The sequence below is a fragment of the Anguilla rostrata genome, chromosome 10, assembly GCF_018555375.3.
Source record: "Anguilla rostrata isolate EN2019 chromosome 10, ASM1855537v3, whole genome shotgun sequence".
Taxonomy (NCBI): domain Eukaryota; kingdom Metazoa; phylum Chordata; class Actinopteri; order Anguilliformes; family Anguillidae; genus Anguilla; species Anguilla rostrata.
The window spans coordinates 4,574,592-4,596,010 of record NC_057942.1 but is presented as its reverse complement, the minus strand read 5'-3'; the positions used below and the strand labels follow the sequence as shown (position 1 = coordinate 4,596,010).

General features: G+C 45.4%; 2 protein-coding genes across 2 annotated transcripts in view; one reads left to right on the top strand and one right to left on the bottom strand.

The window, feature by feature from the left end:
* The first annotated feature begins 96 nt into the window (after positions 1-96).
* p2rx2 (purinergic receptor P2X, ligand-gated ion channel, 2) lies at positions 97-10,747 on the top strand. Its single transcript, XM_064353608.1, has 12 exons — positions 97-1,126; positions 3,576-3,711; positions 4,220-4,291; positions 5,030-5,105; positions 5,361-5,460; positions 5,830-5,910; positions 6,410-6,542; positions 6,856-6,986; positions 7,459-7,549; positions 8,428-8,493; positions 8,600-8,677; positions 9,175-10,747. The coding sequence occupies exons 1-12, from the start codon at positions 987-989 to the stop codon at positions 9,280-9,282; spliced, it is 1,212 nt and encodes a 403-aa protein (XP_064209678.1). The 5' UTR covers positions 97-986; the 3' UTR covers positions 9,283-10,747.
* Positions 10,748-13,758: 3,011 nt separating this feature from the next.
* Positions 13,759-21,419, bottom strand: part of pole (polymerase (DNA directed), epsilon) — a 25,325-nt gene continuing 17,664 nt past the window's right edge. Inside the window, exons 37-49 of the mRNA XM_064353604.1 lie at positions 21,101-21,324; positions 20,556-20,776; positions 19,882-20,086; positions 19,412-19,585; positions 18,979-19,104; positions 18,394-18,526; positions 17,969-18,182; positions 17,749-17,877; positions 17,072-17,265; positions 16,175-16,375; positions 15,573-15,698; positions 15,033-15,122; positions 13,759-14,622 (exon numbers count right to left, since the gene is read on the bottom strand). Of these exons, the coding sequence (XP_064209674.1) occupies positions 14,494-14,622; positions 15,033-15,122; positions 15,573-15,698; positions 16,175-16,375; positions 17,072-17,265; positions 17,749-17,877; positions 17,969-18,182; positions 18,394-18,526; positions 18,979-19,104; positions 19,412-19,585; positions 19,882-20,086; positions 20,556-20,776; positions 21,101-21,324 (2,166 nt within the window). The 3' untranslated portion in view covers positions 13,759-14,493. The remainder of the gene's footprint in view (positions 14,623-15,032; positions 15,123-15,572; positions 15,699-16,174; positions 16,376-17,071; positions 17,266-17,748; positions 17,878-17,968; positions 18,183-18,393; positions 18,527-18,978; positions 19,105-19,411; positions 19,586-19,881; positions 20,087-20,555; positions 20,777-21,100; positions 21,325-21,419) is intronic.

Here is a 21,419-nt window from a genome sequence, read left to right as displayed (position 1 = left end):
ATGAAAGATGATTTTGGATTATATCAGAAAATTACAAGACGTTCTCGGGATATTGTTTAAATATACTATGTAAATCAGCATAACTAAAACAATATTAAACGGCAATCTGGTCAAAGTTGAACTTTCGTTCAAGATTTGCATTTTCCAATAATAATATAATTTTCACCAGGGATGGTGCTAACGAGGAATGGAGAAAAAGTGATTTTTTTTCCAGTTAATTTATTTAGGCACTTATGTATTTCGTTGAAATTTAACCCTAGCATAATAATGTGAATCCACAATACTTGATGTTTTGCAGACATGGATTTTGTAGAGATTCAAATCAATTTTTGTGGTGGTAAATGTCATATTGTACTGTTATGCACAAGGGATGAGTCACAGACGATAGCTGTATTCTGAACTACAAATACAAAGACCACAAAGAGCTCAGCAACTTTAAGCAAACTAAAATATTAATGTGCCATCGACGACACAGAAGCCACACTGCAAGGCAATGAGCAATTAGAGTGCGAAACGGTTGTTGAATGCAAACCACACCGTAAAAAAAGCGTAGCAACTCATAATTTGTTGGTGTGTGCAAGGGGAAATGTAAAATGATGCACATTCCTCGTTAATGATGTTTGTTGTGGAAGCTTCCTCTTCAGCCAGTCTGAATTCAGGCTGCGCATATTCTGGTCTTTGTAATGTCTTTCTTATACAGCGCGTACAGTCTGTACATTCCTAGGGTCGTCAACCTGAAAGGCACGCAGACGGGATGTGTATAAAGACCTTTCATCGAACTGGTGAGACTACACTGATTTGGACCACCTCCACTTCTGAAGTAGCATCACGGTAGCATCACACCAGAGGGAAGTCCTATCAACATGCAAATCTAAACTCACAAGACAGGGCACAGTCGGAGACGCTCAGTCGGTGAGTGAACAGTGACTTCAGGAAAGAGGAGGCTCGGATCATCAGCAAAACGGCTAAATATCTTTAAAAACACAATGGGATTTCAAATTTGCCTCACCGAATTTTTTCTTGGCTTCTGCAACTATGAGACGCCAATGAAAATAGTTGTTAAAAACACAACCCTTGGAATCATTTATAGAGGGGTACAGTTTCTGGTGATGACTTATTTCTTATGGTAAGTATTTTTCTTTCTTAGTGGTTTCTCTCGCCATGGACTAATTGTTCCAGTGTATTTTGAAAGCTTGTTTTCTTTTCTTTTTTATTTAAATTTAGTTTTTATTTTATCTCATCAAAACCCAAATTCTGTTATGTATTTGTTCTGATGATCATATTTTATTGTCTTGTCTGCGGAAAAATCTTTTATCACTAACCTGTGGTTAGTGCAGTCAACCATTTGTCATTTATAACCATGAAAAGGGGCACTGAAATGTATGCCATTTCCTCGACTCATGTTGTATAGTATACTTAAAGTTCCCCGCTGAGTGATGAATTGGATGTTTTCTGTGATACACATATCAAATCAGTCATCACAAGTGCAGCATACAAAAGGAACATGAAATAGATTATGTATCTGATAATTCAGCTTTGAATGGTGAGGGAAATTAGAAATTGTGTCAAATAATTGGACCCCCGAACTGTACATACAATAACAGAGAACAGTTTGTGCATTTATAGTAGATAGTGGTGTGCTGTATAAATTTAGTGCAATGTATGTATATATGGTCTGTAAATAAAGACTGAAAGGCAATAAAACCTTATTGCAAACATTATGTGTATTATTACGACAGTTCTTAATTGACTACTAGAAACTGAAAGAGCTTTGCAAAACAGGCGAATTTTCAAAAACTGTCATATAATCCCGTAATAAAAATATTGTATTGTTTTCCCCATGAAAGCGAGCATTGGTTTTTTCATTTGTTTACTAAGACCTGCATGCCGGTGTGCATCTTCTGTAACTGTCCTTGCCATGTCTACTGTGTGTACGGGCAATACCACTCTCCATCTTTACTCTATGTAAATGACAATGAATAAGTGCCCTATTTGTGGCTTTTACTGGCCATAATGCTGTAACAAAAAACCCGATTGCTTGCTGTTAATATGATTGTATTTTCAAATCATACAGTCCTTCAGTCTAGCAGTTCTGGGCCAATTAGGCTGTAATATGGCTTCTCTGTTTCTTTGGTTTTTGTTAAAACGATTTGATTCTTCAAGCCTTCCTGGTCATACATCTGCAAATGTCTTAGTAGAATCAAAGAAAATATATCTTCCTCAACTGGGGTGGGTAATGGGTTCTAATTTGGTAAAATAAATAAATAAATTAAAATAAGAAGCTAGACATCAGAACACTTCCTCCATGAATAGCCATAATACATCCTGAGGTAATTTATACTGCAGAATATCACTTTGAGATGTAACTGTAGCTCTATCTGAAAATCAAATTAATTTATCCTTAGATGTATTTTAGTAGCCCCTGAGGCTCCTCTCACTTTAGACAATGAACCACTCATCGTCACTCAAAAGTGTGTTTGGTGTAGTACAATAGTGTGGGAACTGTGCTGTGTAAATCAGAGTTTGCTGGTTCAATTCCAAGCTGGGGGGCACTGCCATTGTACCCTTGAGCAAGATACCTAACCACTTAAAGGAGTACCATGGTGATTTTCACACTTTCTCAGTTTTATGTGCTATTTGCACAAGAGGCATTGAAGAAACACAATGAGCAAAGTATTAAATATGTCCGTTCTGTATTTTTGGAGAAATATGCGTTTTAAATTCATCGTCCTATTTTCAACCGGTTGAGAAAGTTGTCATTTTGCTACGTCACTAATACAGTAACTACTCCCATTTCCACGCCCCGTAAAGAAATCTGACAGCACACACCGTCCTGCTGTTCAGACAATGCAAATATTTGACTAACGTTAGGTTCACTTAAATTAGAGTGCCTTTAGATTATTTCTGGTTATATTAATTTAGCTAGCTAGCTAACGTTAGCTAGCTAGGAGGTTTGCTTTCATAAGACAATGTTATCGATAACGTTAGCTTGCTAGTTTGCTTTTATGAGGACGCTATAGTTGTGCTTTTATCTTAACTTGGCTAGCTAGATATCAAAAATTATAATTGGATATAAGTCAACGTCCTTACCTTAGCTATCTACCGATACTTGATATACTAGCCCTACTAAGCTAGCTAGCTTGTGAAAATTCAGTCTCCCAAAGAGAGCGCGTATCATGGGGGTAGCTATGGAAACGGGGCACGGTCTGTCAATCATAGCTAACTGACAGTTCTCATTACCACGCCCAGACGGTTCGGGTGAATTTTTATCGTGGGAAATTTAGGCTTAGAAAAATACGTTTTAAAGTGCATTGAAATGACTGAAGAATTAAAAAATTATGCACATTTGTTTTGTTGTTGCCTGAAGACAACTGGGAAGTGTCACGTTCAACCACCATGGTACTCCTTTAAAGCCGTATAAATGGATTGTATGTATTTGCTGTGGTTAAAGTATCTACTAAATGCCAAAGTGTAGCATGAATGTATCGATGTGAAATTAAATCACAGCACGACCCAGGTCTGATGAGAGTGTGTGTGTGTGTGTGTGTGTGTGCGTGTGTAAAATTCCCTGGCAGGTATGTGTTCATTAGCCAGAAGGCCTACCAAGAGATTGAGACACGGCCTGAGAGCTCAGTCTACACCGAGATGAGGGGCGTAGGACTGCTGAATGACTCAGTGAAGGATGAGGTGGAGTACGTCAGACCATCAGAGGTAAGAGGAGAGTCTGTCTTACTGGATATCATTTAAATACTCAGGGGAATAATACAAAAGAGCCCTCTCTGTACAGATTCCATCAAAAGCTTATTTCATACTTAGTTCAATTTATCATTTATTTTATAGGGACAAATATCATGAATGCATTGTACCTTAACATCTATGGCTTAAGCTAATTTCCAGTGCTCATCCATAGATAGGTTCTTAAAACAGATTACGTTTTTTTTTAAAAGTAAATCAGATCAAGTAATAACAACATAGCACAATTGCAGTTAAAATACTAATGATGGCAATACTTCAGTATGCTGTATGTTGTGTGACATGCCTTACATGGACCAAATCGTATATTTGGTCTATGGTCTATTACACAGGTTTTTAATGCACTGTATCCAATTCAGGTTGGGTTAACCTTTATGGAATTTAGGCTGACAGTGTTGCACAGGGATTGTCGACGACCGTGCAGAATGAGATCACTTCCTTTCCCCCTCTCTGACCTTCCTTGCAGGGTGGTGATGTCATCAGCGCCATCCTACGCAGAGAGGTGACGCACGACCAGGTACAGGGGGTGTGCCCAGAGGTGAGAGCCCCACGTAGGAACCTGCAAAGGGTCCACACCCAGACACCCATCTACACCACCCGGGACTGGCCTGGTTCTGCTGGGCCACAGCCAAACTCCCTTCAAAACTCTTATCTTTCGTAGGGCTAGAGGATGTGTTGAACAGGATCAAATCAAGGCATTCATTGGTTGTGTTGTATATTAAATGGCTCTTGTAGAACTCCATGAAAAAGGTTCTGTCTTTCCTCTAGGACAGGGGTCTTCTGCGTACGGAATGAAATCTCATTTTTCACAAGGATGTAAGAAAAAATAAGGAAATGATGATTGATAAGGGGGACAGGAATTCTCACAGTATTCCCAGGGATTCAGAGGAATTCCGAAGTCCCCTGTTGAATAAGGAAATGATTGACACGGCGGACAGGAATTCTCACAGTATTCCCAGGGATTCAGAGGAATTCCGAAGTCCCCTGTTGAATAAGGAAATGATTGACAAGGCGGACAGGAATTCTCACATATTCCCAGAGATTCAGAGGAATTCCAAAGTCCGCTGTTGAATAAGGAAATGATTGACACGGCGGACAGGAATTCTCACAGTATTCCCAGGGATTCAGAGGAATTCCAAAGTCCGCTGTTGAATAAGGAAATGATTGACACGGCGGACAGGAATTCTCACAGTATTCCCAGGGATTCAGAGGAATTCCGAAGTCCGCTGCTGGCCCATGCCCCATGGAGCTCATCTTTACTCTTTTCTTTTTTCAGGATATATCTCTTCCCAGTGCCAGATGTGGCAAGGACTCCGACTGCGTTGCAGGAGAGGTTGACTTTGACGGCAACGGTAGGAGCGCTGGATCGTAAAGAAATGCCAGACAACAGGACACTAACTGGAGAACTTACTTGATTCTTCGGTTGATTCAAAAGAGCGCTAGTGTGAACAGATACACAGAGTGTAAAATGTGAAATTATATGTGGAGAATTTAAGAATAGTACCCTAAAATAAGATTAACAGAAACAAATAAGAACTTCTTAGTGCAAAAATTAAGGTTTTTTTTGTGTTCCGGTGTGGTGACCTCGGTTTTGTGTGTTCCTGTAGGCCCGAGAACGGGGCGCTGCGTGCCCTATTACAACCAGTCCATCCGCAAGACCTGTGAGATCAAGTCCTGGTGTCCCATCGAGAAATTTGCAGCTGTCCGGTACAGGAGCTAACAGAGAGGCGCTCGGTTACTTGTGCATTAAACCATCGGTGGTCCAATCACATGACACCGTCAACCAATCCAGAGCACTTTCAGAGGCACTGTGGATTAATCAGACCTGTAAATGAACAGCCATTTTGTGTACTGCGACAAGAAGATAAGAGGAGGCTACTTAAATAGAATGTCACTTATATCAATTTCACCAATTAGGAAATTCATGTTGCCGCTAGATGTAGATGCAAATAAACATGATGAAATAATTGCGTGTTTACATACGGATGAAATACAAATGATATACATAGCACTTAAAGTCACGAACACTAAAGTATTCACCACTTAATAAACCGCTAAACAGATAATCTCTTACAGGGAGCCGCCGCTGCTGGTAGCCGAAAACTTCACCGTCTTCATCAAGAACTCCATCCACTTTCCCAAATTCAAAGTGCTGAGGTCTGAAGCTGCTCTTCCACAAAAGAGGAAAACTTAGGATTGTACTCTGGAAGCGTATTAGCAGACAACCTTATAGTCATAATGTGAAATTAATCAAATTTTGTGTCAAACAATTCATTTGAATGGGCAGTTCAAAATGGCCCCCAATGAAGGGTGTCCTAAGACACTCATCAGGCCCATAGCAGTTATAAGGTAGATTTATAAATGTCTGGTAAAACCAATCAAACTCTTTACCTTGGTCTATTGTCACACAGAATAACTTTTAAGAACACTTTCATAGACTGAAATATGCAAAATATGGGTAGAGGCAGGTATCATTGCTTTGGTAATGGTAGTTTCCTGTGCAACATATAGTTGAGAGTTTTGGTATGCAGAATGAATTGCAGGAACTGTGCATTTTTAAGAAATATTCTTCAGTTTATTACGTGTGTATGTGAGCAACCTGTCTGTACAATGACTGAGAAATGTCAAGGGACTAATGTGTACTTTTTTCCCACAGAACAAACCTCCTGAAGAAGAGGAGATATTTGAACAAGTGTACCTACGATGAGAAGCATCTCGACTGTCCTAACTTCCGGCTAGGATACATTGCGGACCAGTCCGGGGTAAAATTCAGTGAACTGTGCGACACGGTACGCCTCCTCTCTGCTACGTTCTTCGCCAACCAGCCAGAACACATTATTACATGAAGCCATAGCAGTATATTGAGGCCACTGCAAAAAAATCATTTTTAAGAAATCAATTTGAAATTTGATACAAATGTACCTGGTTAAAATTTCAGCCCCCCCAATGACAATTGAATATTACAAACCCATTTCAAAATAGCAGGATCAATTCAAATGGTCTTAAAATGACCACACTTATTTTACAAAAGCTCTACAGCGGCATTTCTAGCAATTTCCGCTGAAACGTTACAAACGTATTTTCCACGGTGCCCCCCACCAGGGAGGGATCATCGGCGTCTTCATCAACTGGAAATGCGACTTCGACCTGGACCCGTCCGAATGCAAGCCCATCTACTCTTTCCGACGGCTCAACGTGTACAAGAACTCTCCGGACTCCGGCTACAATTACATGTAAGCCCGTTCGCACTCCAAGGCTCTGTAGTGACTCGCTGACACTTGGTTGGGGTATGTTCATACTGGCAGTACCTGGAAAATTTCAGTTGGGAAGTTTACGCAAGGCATCGTACCAGACAACATTAGACATGTACTGCTACACTGCTCAAAAGTAGGCAGAAGGGTTTTTTTTGGCATACATTGGTGTGTCCACCTTCTCCAACAAGACGTGATTAAATCCTACCAGTCCACCCTGCTGAAGATTTCAGCTTAAACCAGCGGGTCAAAAATTTGGTTGGGTTGGTTTACAGCAGGGATATCAAACTCCAGTACAGGAGTGCTTATTTGAAGCCTGTGATTGGCTAAGGAGTCCTCACCCCTCATTCCCAAGGCTTCAATTGGCTGCCAGTTGAAAGGACCAGAGTTTGAGATCCCTGGTTTCGACCTGCTGATGGTTTCAATTGCTCTGTTTTTAAACCGGTTCCCTAAGGTATGCCAAGTTCTATAGCAGGGATGGACAAGAGTCTCGGACCCTTATCAGAGCGTATGGGATTCGCCTGGATATCATTGTCCATGGAGAGGTAGGCAGTTCCTCCTACAGCAACACCGAATATGAGCACTCAAAGCAGGATTTAGCCCTATTCTGATGGGATATGTTTAACCCAGGAGGTTCAGTAAAGTATTTTTTGTCTTGTGTGAGCAGGGTATTAATTCCAGAAGGAGGATCTTCTGAAATGGGATAAATAAAATCATCACATTTTAGGTAATTACAGGTTCCGTGGTAAATTAATCCTAGTGTTTTTGCAGCCAGGAAAAAATGACTGACATGCCATAAAATCACAGGAGTAATAATTTCAGAATATGGCTTCAGACACTTCATTTTCCTGAGGGGGGGGGGGGGCAAGGGGGCATTGTAATGGTTACGGAACTAAGCTCGTAGCCAAAAAGCTGTGGAGGTGGTTGCCACCTCAGGCATTGGCCATGGCACTCTTGACCAGGGTACTTAGCCTTCAAGTGCCTCAGTAAAGATCCAGCCGCTTAAATGGATTATATGCACGGATGTAATCTGCGCAAGTCGCTCCGGATAAAATCGCCAGCTAGATGCTGAAATGAAAAGGAAGTGTTGCTTCCAAACTGCGCAGGATGGCAGCATAGATGTCAGTGTAGGTATAATACTTCTCTCCCTGCAGAGGATCAAGCCATGTAGCTAGGGTACCCGTACATATACAGATAAATACAATGGGCCTCAACAAACTCACATCTGATCGTAAACTGTGCGTAAGAACATTTCCATGAACAATTCGGAATTCATTATTTTCTTATCTGTATTTGTTCATAGTTGTTTCCTCATGCTAATGACATGAACAGGATAGCACATAAAATTTACAGTCAGCATTCATCACCTGGGATATGCACAAAAAACAAATATTCCAGAATACTGACTTGTGGTCCATTGCAGGCTGGGAAATTTGCTATCATTCCGACCATCATCAACATGGTGGCAGCCATATCATCCGTGGGAATTGTAAGTTATCAAGTTTTGTCCCGTATAATGTATAAATTTGCCAACAACTTGAAATTTGAGCTTGCCGTATTTTCACTCCTTCTTTCCATGTGTTTTATGTTTATAGTGCTCTATGATTTGTGACTGGGTCCTGCTGACCTTCATTGACAAGAATGAGATCTACAGTCAGAAGATGTTTGATGAAGTAAGTGGCATCATTTCAAATGTATTAGCTGGTTAACTTTATTCTCGAATACTGCCTATTGAATCATATGAGTATTTTGCTTTTAAAATCCTTATAAAAAGAAGCATACACTTGAATCCTTTTTTTTTGTTAACCTATAATTGTAGTTTACCAACTTTATACTATGTGTTCCGGTCCTGATATTATGATCTACAAAACAGAACGATACTTTTGCTGGATTGAGTAAAGGAAATGGTATGCCATCACACCATTCCACCAAGTTATTTTAAGTTTGAATCATGGTTTGCTGCCACTAGTCCATTTTTATTTGAAGGAGTAAAGGTTACACACCTTGTCCAGGGGTACAGCATAGAAGATATGGCCAAGGTCACTCATTCCTTGGATACAGCAAACAATGACATACACCCATGATGACAAAACCACTTAGATTGAGCAATTTTTAAGATGCTGCCTTTTGTGGATAAACTGAATAATTTGGCGTCGATCTCTGTTCTCAGATTTCTCAAGACAAAATCGAGGGGACCATTCCGACGACGGCGACCGAGCTCACCATCACGACCTATGGCTCCACCCATTCGGACCTGTCTGATGGCGTGCCACTTTGACCCCGCCCCACCCCACCACCCCACCACCCCACCCCCCACACAGAGATCTGAGGCAAGGTGCGGGGCACTCCAAACAGTGGGAGAGGGCACGGACAGCACTGCATTTGTCACTGGAGTTTACGTCACCACGCTGGTTCCACGGAAGTGGGCAACAGGGGCATTATGAAGTGTTCAGACGTGTGACTCTGCGGGTTGGGGGGGTGGTGGGGGGTAAATCTAGCCCCTGAGGGGCCAGAGAACAGAAAGCCCACTTCAAGTGCTCACTTTGGATAAATATCCCCCCTTAAGGCAGTGCTGTGTGACTAACCGAGAGGCTGAAGGAAGCCTTACAGGAGCCCTTATTGCATCTGCAAAAAACAAAATACATGCAAACCGTTTCAAACAGTTCCCCGTGCTGCAAGGCCATTTAAAAAATGTCAATCCTTAATTTTTCAGTTTGGGTGGCATCTTTGGTGACTGGCGAGTTTGTTTTCATGCTCCAAATCCCAGAGTTCCTTTTGAAATGAAGCTATACCCCCCCCCCCCCTCCAAACAAAGTGGCATTGTTTGCTTTTGGGTGTACTGTAACGCTTTCAGTGTTTAATTTACTTAGAAGATAATCCAGTGGTAGTGTATTTTGGAGAACAAAGACTGTCTAAAGATGGTCAGCAATGCCGTCCGACATGGTAATATTGAGCAACTTTTCAAACTTCATTTTTAAAAAGTGTCAACATTAGATACATTTTACTGTTAGAGACATCAACCGCAACAAATAAGGGAGCCAACATTGGGTAACAGTGTCACTGTAAGTACGATGCAAGCAGATGCCACAACTCTAAAACTAAGAAAAGGAGGGGGTTAGCCATTATCTTGATTAGTGAAATATAAACCCATCAAACATCTTTTACTTAAAGTAGTTAGAAAAACATCAAGTCTGCTGCAATGGCCTAAATAGCTATATATAGGCACTCGCTCTTTTGCATTCCAACTCTCAAGTTCCTGTGCGTGCGTCACCACATTTCAATACTTTTTTCTGGGACTGTCGCACCAATAGAAAATAGAATATAGAGGGGCAAGTAGGCCTACAGAATGCAAAAATATTGTTAATGGATATTATGACAAAAAAGCCAGCATGGAAAGGTATTAAATATGCCATTCTTTAATATGAAAAAATTGAGGATTGACACTTCAGTGACATTTGACATTTCAAGTTGTTCTGTGGTGAATCTCAGCAAAGCCCCCTAAGGGTTTATCTGAAATGCACTTAATGAGAGGCACATTTTACCGGTAACGTGATGCTAAATGGCTTTAAATTGACCATAGCTTAACGCATTGTCATATGCACTGGGCAGTACTTCAGTAATCCTAGCAAGAGTGCAAAGCTGTTAAACGATTTTGGCATCATGGGAGAAGTATGATTTTCTGCAATGGCTAAACAGATTGTATGAATTGGCTGTTTTTAATAAAACAATGTCTTTGATTTCAATGTCAGTGGTTTTAGAAGTTTGAATGCGTACATTTTATATGAGGCTCTGACAACCATTTATGACGTGTACTCTATAAGACTTCTACAGCACAAGCAATCACAATGCAGTTCTTTCAAACACTTTCAAAACACTGCAGCAAATCAATTTCAGCCATATTCCAAAAAGCCTTTTAGTGGTGTCAATTTCATTATGCAGAATGTGAATAAATCTTGTGCATTACCATGAGTCTTTTGTTCCTCTACGCAGGAACGTTTTTTTAAAAATACAATACCGGTGAATGGTATGAACATGTAAGCTTGTTCTGAACCTTCGCCGGGAGTGAAATAAAAATGGTAAAAAACGAAAATGACAACTTTGTTGCGATGTCAAGAAAATGATGGGAATCTGGCTATATTGCAAAGGTGTAATGGCATGCACAATTTTAGTGGATCGGGACACATATACAATCTGGCCTAAAAGCCAAAACTAGGACAGGACAGCTGTGGCAGCAGGTCTGTTCACACTTAGACATTTAGGGTAGAGGGGCTCACCACATAGGGCGCCGAAGGCCACAGCGACCATAGTTTAAGTCTTAGGCCGGACAGGAGGGTTCGACACGCTAATATGGTACGCTGTGTCCAATTGGATAAATCTTACACGGGCGTGGGTAAAAATGGCCAATGAGGATGCATTTCTTATAATCAGTCACAGCAGGAAGTGACTCACCCTCACCCTGTATAGCCTAGAAATCTTAAACAGCCACAGGAAAGTTGTATTTCCCCAAATGTTTCCCCCCCAACGACAACGACGGGCGTCCACTTTGTTCCAGATGCCAGCCAATCGCGTTTGAGATATTACGCGTTCATTTAAATGACACTTAACGTGCAATTTGAGTAGCGCAGACGACATGCTTTATTATACCGATGGGGTTTAATGCATTTATATAAAAGTTAATTAAATCTATTAGCAGTTGTGTCATCCTTGTGTTGTCCATTCGGGGACTATTGAACTGTGACGGATGCCGGTTACTTTGAGATTATTATTGTGGCTATTAAGAACCATCAAGTTGCCATTACTGACAGATGTGTACTTTTGTTTTAGTCGCTTATTGTAGCTATAGATATCCTTTAATGACCAGTTGCATTAGTAGAATATTCGCGACACCACTGGGTAGGATGCTTGTGTGAGAGGTAACGGAAAGACAATGTAAACAGGAAGGCTGCAGTAGGTACTTTCAATTCCCCAAACCCACACTTACCACAGGCATCTTAACAGTCCCTGAGTGTATCTGGCTGCATGAATTTACAGAAGTTGAATATACTTTAATTACTGTATGCATTGCAAATCTACATCTACATCTTGGAGAAAATATAATCATTTTGCACCCAGTGCCGATATATCACAATGCCTCAAAACAGGAATAATGTGTGTACATTTTCCAACAAATGGTGAAAGTAATGAAATGTAAATGAAAGTAAGTAGTGGGGGAAAAAAACCCCTGGAAAATAAACCTGAATTTTTTTGGCAAAAATCTTCATGTCCTTTCCCTCCATGCAGGAGTATTTTGAAAGTGTTGGTACCGCTGCTCCTAGGCATTCTCCCTTTATGTAACGTCAGCGGTAAAGGGTGCCGTTGCATTCTGGGTAATAAGGGCCAAGGAGTCTCAAAAGAGAACAGCTCTCAGCCTGAAGCTAATCCAATAAGGACATTTGCCCACTAAATGGGCTCTCATAACAAGATTTCTGGGAAGTGTGAAACCATCACGTCTCATATCAAAGTGACTAAAGGCCTTGCCATCGATTGCGAAAATGCCTTCGACTGACCGTCTAATGGATCTTCTCTTTTTTTTGTGGTGACAGATACCGTAACCGTACATCTCCACAAGAACAAGACAAATGCAAAATGTATTTAAAAACCTTTCATTTTAGGTCATGAAGATACTATTATTTACCGATCAAACACCGCCTTGATATGTAGTGATGAACAACAACAATACAAAATGATAAAATTTTGTATCTTGGAAGTGGAAGACTGAAAACATTTGCAAGAACGTACCAAACTACAACTGTAAGCTTAAAGCAACGAATAAAATTACAGCACGGCTTTGACTTCTGTCTAAACTGGATTCCATTCTTTTTTTTAAAAAAATCAAACGAACAAACAAATAAAAGGCTTCCTGGGGTGAGCCGGGTAAATCAGATTGCTTCAGGTTGCGGAAACCTGACGCGAAAGGATTTGATTGCAGCCCGAAGGCTCGCGCGCAGAAATTTCATTAGCGGGGCCGGGGAGAAGACGCCTCAGGAACCGAAGCTCAGCGGCGGCCATCTGAGACGAACGCATCCTGCGAGAGGCCGATGACATCACCGCCGCGAGGAGGGGGCGGGTGGGGGGGGAGACGGCGTTGCGGTCGCACCCCGAAATGTTCCTTTCGACTTCTCAGCACGCTGGGTTTGAAAAACGTTTTCGGGAAAAAAAACGAGCGCTATGAATATTATTATGATGTGTATATTACCAAAACACGTTTCATATATTGTCTATTTTTAAGCAAGCTCATACCAACAGCGTATGACTACCCTAAGTTATGATCTATTGCCTTTGAAAATACTGTATGAAAACAGAGAAACGGGCTCGGTTTGGGTGAAACCAGGACAAAAAGGATGTAATAATAATCGCGGCTTCGGCCAGGCCAGCTGCTGCGATTACAGGGGGGGTTGATTCTGCATCGCATTTCCCCCGAACGTCCGGGGCGGGAAGCGGGAAGAGCGCTGGAGGTCAGCGCCTCGTTAGAGCAAATTCAATCCGCACATTATTAGAGCGGTCATTACAGCCATGGAACATAAAATGCCCAAAAAAAGGAGAAGGAAAAAAAAAAGTACACACGGACAACAGATAATTATGATTCATTAGACGCAAAAGGAACACAAAACGAACGATGTCTCAGTCAGATCGCAAAGAGAATGTTCCTAACTGAACATTCTAATGCTGTAATCACTACTGGATTACAAATTCTATGAAAAATACATGACTAAAATTGTGTTCTGTATGTACAAATATATTTATTGATGACTTTAATACAAACAAAAATAGACGCAATGGGGCCATTCTCCCATTGTCAGGTTAGCGTGATTTCTGATGGACAACACCAGTGATGTCCTTTCTATCCGCCTTGTGTGGATACTATTACATATTAACTTATTTGAAAGACCACATAAGCCTGAGCCAACATTAAACCGCCTTTTAAAAAGAGAAGATCTCACACTCTGCTCCTTACTTTATGGAACGAAACGCAAATGATTCAGCACCCGGTCTTTGCCAGGTTCGGCTTTGGTCCTTCACCGATCTGAACCTCATTACAGACCGGCTGCATTTTATCATTTACGAATCAGTTTAAAATTCAGCATCAACACAACCTCAGCAAAAAGGCCTCAACATACCCCAATTTAGATGAACCACTGGCAGTCAATCAAATATGTAAACCTCATAATAAAAAAGACAACGCAAATCAGAAGCCATTTCAGGTCCCCTGTTCAGATGTAGGTCTGATAAAAACAGGCCTATACCCACTGTGGAACAGTAGAACATTCCGGGTGTGTAAGTCAGTAGGTCAGATGGTGGACCAGTAGAACATTCCGGGTGTGTAAGTCAGTAGGTCAGATGGTGGACCAGTAGAACATTCCGGGGTGTAAGTCAGTTGGTCAGATGGGTCACTGTGCCCCAGTACCCCCAAAGCGGGCAGTTGGTCCTCGCGGGCTGAAGGGGGGTCACGCTACGGCCTTCCCGCCACACCGCCCAGCGAGGGGGTCATCTGCAGCAGCCAGTCGATGGTCTCCTGCAGGAAGCCCATGTTGTAGTGGGCGGCGATGTTCCGGAACACTCCGATCTGCTCCGAGAAGCTCTGCGGAGACACGCGGAAAAGCCGTTTGTGAGCGGAAACGTACAGCGAAGCGTTTACACGCTTTAAAAAAATTAAAAAATAAATAATAATAATCTGCATTTCATTTCACCTTTCATCGAATCAAGCGGGTCTAATGACACGAAGCACGTCAGCATAGCCTTCATCATCTCACGCACTTTCAAACGTTCAGTAAAGTCAATTTCATTCACGACTTTTAGACTTGACAATCGGGAGACCATAACGATCCTTATTACTGTTAAGTGTTGTTCTTTTTTTTCTTTTTTTTTACATAATGACAGGTGTGCGTTTGAATGAGCGCCGCGTTGCGGGCATGAATCCACTCGCGGCGCGTCCGGCGGGCGGGCGGGCGTGTCCGGCGGGCGGGCGTGTCGGGCGGGCGTGTCACTCACCTTGGTGGAGAAGGTGAGGGCGAAGTCGCCCGCGCAGCTGCAGTAGACGGGCATGTTGGCCTCCTTCACCCCCCGGCACTTAGCGCACACCTGGAACACGATCGCCACACACACACAGCGTTAGCAGCAGCCCGCCTTCCCCCAGGGGGCCCTTCGCCCGCAAGAGTCCCACAATGCAATGCAGGGCAGAGGCGAGACGGTAGCGTACGTAAGTGCATTTCAGCTCCATTAAATAATCGACCAAATCCCTCCCCCCGGAGCGCTGCTATTTCAGACATAATGTGACTTTAAGAGAGTAAATCACCCTTCAGTAGACATTAAAAGTGTCTGATTACGAATAATTAACAATAAACAAACAATCATTGCTGGAACAAAAATCATCCCACGCAGTGGGTTCCCAGTACAGTGTTGCATTCCAACTGCCATTTCGTGCCTGACGGTTGCCCCGGGCAATGGAACGCAGCACCCTGGCATTCAGCGGGCAAGCTAGGGGTGGGGGGTGGGGCGGGGGGCAGGGGGGTGTGTCCTGGCGTGACTCACCAGGTCCTGCAGGGTGTAGGTCATCAGCTTCTTCTGCAGGGCCTCCACCAGCGCCATCTCGATGCCCTCAGTCTCGTACTGGGCCTGGCAGTTGGAGCAGAACCACTGGGGCAGCACGGAGCCGTCCTGGGGGGGGGGGGGCGGAGGGTGGGAGATTAAACAAACAGGATAATCAGGAGATGAAATTAGGAAACAGATGCGGGCGGCCCCTCCTCATCCGGCCCTGCTACACACCCACAAGCCCACTTTGTAAGTATTGCTCTTGGACCCGCCCCTTTAACTGTCAGAAGACGAATCGAATTGGAACGATTCAGCCTCAGCAGGAGGGAGATGAAACTATCAATGCTAAGAGTACGGAGCTGGGTACCTGGCTTTGGGTACCCCCAGCTGAGATCCGGGTGTTTGATGTGTTGCATCCCGATCACACCTGATACGAACAGATTACCTGTACGACGTGCGATTGAGATGGAACACGTCAAACACCTGGATCTGGCCAGGGGTACCCGAGGTGAGGTTCGGGAACCACTGGTCTCCAGCCCTCACCTGTGCTACAGAGGGGTTCCTTACAGGGGTCCAGAGCCCCGCCCCACCCCAGCCCTCACCTGTGCCACGGAAGGGTCTTTGCACAGGTCCAAGTCCCGGCAGAAGTTGCAGTGCCGGCAGATGACCTCCGGAAGGACGTAGGAGTTGCAGGGGTCGCGGAACTGGGCGTCCTCCGAGAACTCGCCCACGTCCACCAGCCGGAGCAGGTCCCTCTTCAGCTTGTTCACCTGGTTGACGATGTTGCTGTCCAGGGAGAGGACCTGGGGGGGGGGGGGGTTATCAACTCACAGCAGGGAACGGCTCTTTCCAAAAGACTGCAAACCCTGCTGGCCAAATACACACTGCTCTTATCAGGTGCCACCCAGACTGGCATAAATCAGTTACATCATCGACCTTCAGAACACAGCAGGATAAGACTTCCTTGAAAGATCCACAGCAGGGGTGTCTAACTCCAGTCCTGTCCTCCCGGACGGCAGTGCCTGCTGGTTCTCACCGTGTTTCAGCACGAGTGATTAACTAATTAACTTCATTAACTGGCTAAATAACACTCCTTGCTCTCAAGCTCTTAATTGGCTGCTGATTAAAATGAAACCACAAATACCTGCAGACACTGCAGCACGCCAGGACTGGAGTTTGACACCCATAACGCAGAGCATATTACTGCGTAGTTCAGGGAACCTAACCAGATGCACCCCTATGGATCCCCCAACTCAATCATAGGTCTTCGAACAAACAGTAAAATACAGAAACAAGCAATCCATAGCAATCAGAGTTGGTGGCCAATTCCACTTGAATTTCAATGAGTGAAACAGAAAATAACCTATGATGACTTTTAAAAAAAATTAATGATATGAATCTCTTGATTCAACTGAATGTAAATCGAATCGAATCCCAACTCTGATTACATCACGTGACCCCTTGGGCGGTGTCCACGGCGAAGCCCCCCCCCCCCTCACCTGGCAGACGTATTTAACGAACTCCAGCGCGGGGTTGTGGAGGGGCAGGTGCGACCCGGGCAGGACGGGGAACATCTCGGAGGGCTGGGTGACGCTCCTGGTGCCCGTCACCTTCTTCTGGATCTTCTGCGTGATGGTGAAGATGTTCTGGGTCAGCTCGCTGGACACGTACTCCTGCGAGAACGTGATCATTCCTGGCGGGACAGAGAGAGGGAGACGCGGGCCGGTCCGTCAGCTGGTCCGAAATAAGGACGGTAACGTGCCACGGGGTCACCACTAAAACACAGACGCGCCTGAAAGTATCGATATCACAATGAGGCCAAGTTACAACAAACAATATTGGCTATCTTAGCTCACATAAATTAAACAAGCTCTATTCAAAAGCAATGCTACCCAGTCTTTCCTAAATTATTTCCTGTAACTTGGCCCTGTGTTTTTTTCCCCATCTTACCATCTGAAGAGAATGTGGTCGTTCAAAATGTAACTTTTTCTGCCGACTCCCTATTCGCTGTCACTGAATTAACACACTTCTGTAGATTTCTTCTAGTTCTAGTAAGTTTTTGTATTTAAGTGTATTTGCAGTGCTGTACAGTGCTTTGCGCATGGGAAAATGTATTATTAGAATAAAAAATTATTTTTTTAATTAATGTGATAAAGTGCACAGCTGACCAGCTCACCAGGGAGGGCGTGTCCGTCCACTGCAGGCTGGGAGGCCTGGCTCCCGCCCCGCCTCTTAATGGGCGTGGCTCCAGGCATATTCCGACGCAGCTCCTCCCTCATGCTATGATAGACAGCTGCGATGTAGGCTGAGGGGGGACCAATCAGAGCACGGTTCTCACATATCACATATCATGGGCACGTGTCTGTTTATCAGACATCATAGACAAATGTCTGTACCTGAGACGATCATCAGGAAGTAGTTCTGACAGGAAGCGGTCTGCGGGAGGTACTGCATGATGTTCCAGCTGCTCTCAATCAGGTCCTCCACCTCATCAGGCCCTCCGTCCTCTTCCTCCTCCGGACCAGCGGCTTCCTCTTCCTCCTCCTCTTCGTCATCGCTGCCTTCCGCTCCGTCTCCTTTCTTACCATTTTTATTCTGTGCTGCCCCCTCCTGGATAAGTGTGATATTACATATCAACTCACCATGACTTCAAGCAGTGTCAAAAAAAAAAAAAACTTTTAAGTGCGTCAGGTTTCCGGAAATTTCAAGAGCTTGGTGTGATAGTAGTCCCATTATACGCACACACACACACAAGCACACACACACGCACGCATACACACACACACACACACACGCACACACACAGTGTAGCCCACCGTACCTCTCCGTACAGGACGCTAGCGGGAAGCTTTCCTTTCACCCCTCCGTAGTTGGCCAGGTCCATCCACAGCAGGAACTCCCAGCACCGGGAGAAGGAGATGGAGAGGGAGTGGAAGATCTCTCGGGAGTGGATGCTGCAGACGGAGAACGGGAAAGTTCCAAAAATACCCAAAGAACAACAAAACGAAACCTCACTCCGCTCAAAATAGAGTCACCTGCACATCTTTACTGAACAAGTTTACTGTACCGTTTGCTGCTTCTGTTTATAAGTACATAAAATCGTACAATTCTTCACCTAAACCTTTGCATATAGTTCTGTTAGCAGGTCTGGATAAGAGCCTCAACACCAGGGTAGCCCAGCCCTGTTCCTGAATATCTACCTTCCTGTAGGTTTTCACTGCAACCCGAATAAAGCACACCCCATTCAACAGCTAGACAGGACGGCCCAGCCCTGCTAGAGATCTGGTTGAGATGCTTATTAGCAGAGTCAGGTGTGTCATATTAGGGTTGAAATGAAAACCTAAAGCCCAAATGACACGCGCAGTGCGGAAAGATCCGGTCCTTTGCCATGGCGACGCGGGCCGACCTGTTGGTGATGTACTCCACGTAGGCGATGGCGTCCTCAATCCGCCGCTTCTTGGTGCACAGGATGAGGCGGTTGAAGTTGCCGTAGACGACCGAGGACCCCAGGCGTTTGAACTCGGCCACGAGCCTGATGGGGGAAACGGAGGAGCGGGTGACCCCGCGCTGAGCATCCAGGGCTCCCACTCAAACCAGATTTAAGGGCTACGCGAATATTTTTAAATCTTTCCAATGACATTTTAAAGATAAATGATCACGCTTCAGGGATTTACTTTTGGTACACCAATCTGACTATTTTGGACTACAGGGCCACCTTATGCAAGGCGGAGGTCCGTTTTGATTAAAACAGCAGTGTGTGGAGGTCGAGGAGGAGGAGGAGGCACACTCGGCTGTGGCTCTGGTGGGGGGCGGGGGCGGGAGTGGAGAGGAAGACTCACTGCAGAAAGACCTTCTTCATCATGTTGAGCAGGGTGCGGTGCAGGGCGGGGTCGTACAGGAGCGACCCGGGCGAGCGCAGCCAGCGGTAGAAGTGCATCACCTGGTTGTCGGCGTAGACGTTGTGGTACTGCGTGATCTCCTTCACCCAGCCCACCACCATGCTCTTCAGGATCCTGCAGGGGGCGACAGAGCGCTGCGTGAGGGGGAGATCCGGCCACAGATTCTACACGTGCACCAGATACTCAACTCCTGCTCTCCTTCCAGCCACAGATTCTAAACACGTACTAGATACTCAACCCCTGCTCTACTTCCGGCCACAGATTCTAAACACGCACCAGATACTCAACTCCCTTGCTCCTTCCCACCTTTCAGTAAGACCCCTCAGACAGGTTCAGAATAATGCCTTTGGCACACAGTTGTGGACCAGTGTGTGGCAGGGAGCCAGGGGAGGGGAGGGCAGGCAACTCACCTGAAGGTGTTGGAGCAGAGGGCGGTCTCGTCGTAGCTGGCCACCGCGCTCGCACCCTGGTTCCCCGACATCATGTCCTCCAGGGAGGCCTGCTGGATGACGTCGAAGCTGACGCCCAGGCTGGCCCCGCCCTCCATGTCGTTGACGTGTTGGGACTGCAGGATGGTGTTGACGGCCAGGCTCTGCAGGTCCAGCTCCACACACACTGTACGCGTGCACACACACACACACACACAGACACTCACATTAGCACGTTAGCGCATCTCACAGTGCTCGGTACCTGTCGAGTAGCAGCCCCTGCACATTGATCTCCACAGATCCCCAGTCCTCACACTCCACCACCAACCATGCACACACATATTCTCAGTAGCCTGTTAGCACGTTAGCGCATCTCAGCGCTCGGTACCTGTAGAGTAGCAGCCCTGCGCGTTCATCTCCACAGACCCCCGGTTGTCGCTCTCCATCATCAGCCGCGCTCACACACACATACACACACACTCTCAGTAGCACGTTAGCACGTTAGCGCATCTCAGCGCTCGGTACCTGTAGAGTAGCAGCCCTGCACGTTCATCTCCACAGACCCCCGGTTGTCGCTCTCCATCATCAGCCGTGCTCTCACACACACACACACACACACTGTCAGTAGCACGTTAGCGCATCTCAGCGCTCGGCACCTGTAGAGTAGCAGCCCTGCGCGTTGATCTCCACAGACCCCCGGTCGTCGCTCTCCATCACCAGGCGGCTGTCGTCGGCCTCCTTGCCCCCCAGGTCGGGCCGCGCCGTGGGCGACAGCCACAGCAGGTGGTTGTGCTTGCGCAGGTGTCGGGCCAGGAACAGGTCCGAGCCGAAGATGGACACGTCCTCCGGAAGGTTACCCACGGGAAGGTGGTAGTACCTGCATTCGAGACAGAGAGGATGTATACCTGTCCGTACGCAAGGGGCGTGGTCCTACCTGGCTGTACACGAGTGGTGTGGTTCTACCTGGCTTTACACAGTCCTACACGGCTATGTGAGAGGACATGGTCCTACTTGTCTGTAAGCGAACGGCTGTGGTTCTACCTGGTCATACACAATGGGGTTCAGTTCTACCTGTCCATATGCGAGTAGGCGCGGCCCTACCTGGCCGTACGTGGTCCTACCTGTCTGTACGTGTGTACGCGTGGCCCTACCTGGCCATACGTAGTCCTACCTGTCTGTACGTGTGTACGCGTGGCCCTACCTGGCCATGTCGAAGGCCTGCGACAGGCAGCTGTCCAGGTTGAGGTAGTGGCGGATCATGCGCCGCGCCCCGTGCCGCTGCCAGTCCAGCACGCTGTAGGTGATGTCGTCTGTCACGTGCACGGGCACCACGGGGAACTCCTCCAGCACGGGCATGCCCGCCGCCAGCCGCCGCACCTCCCAGTTAGACTGCACCGCGATCAGGGTGGGGCCCCTCCGCTCCTCCTGGGGACACGAGGGCGGGGGGTGGGGCGGGGAGACTCAGTCTGACCATATGGACCATTTCACTTATAACAACAAACTTTATAACGCTTTATTTA

Coding starts and splice junctions, on each gene's coding strand:
- p2rx2 (XM_064353608.1), top strand. CDS start 987: ATGGGATTTCAAATTTGCCTCACCGAATTTTTTCTTGGCTTCTGCAAC. Junction 1,127..3,575: donor GTGATGACTTATTTCTTATG/GTAAGTATTTTT, acceptor ATTCCCTGGCAG/GTATGTGTTCATTAGCCAGA. Junction 5,911..6,409: donor CCCAAATTCAAAGTGCTGAG/GTCTGAAGCTGC, acceptor TTTTTCCCACAG/AACAAACCTCCTGAAGAAGA.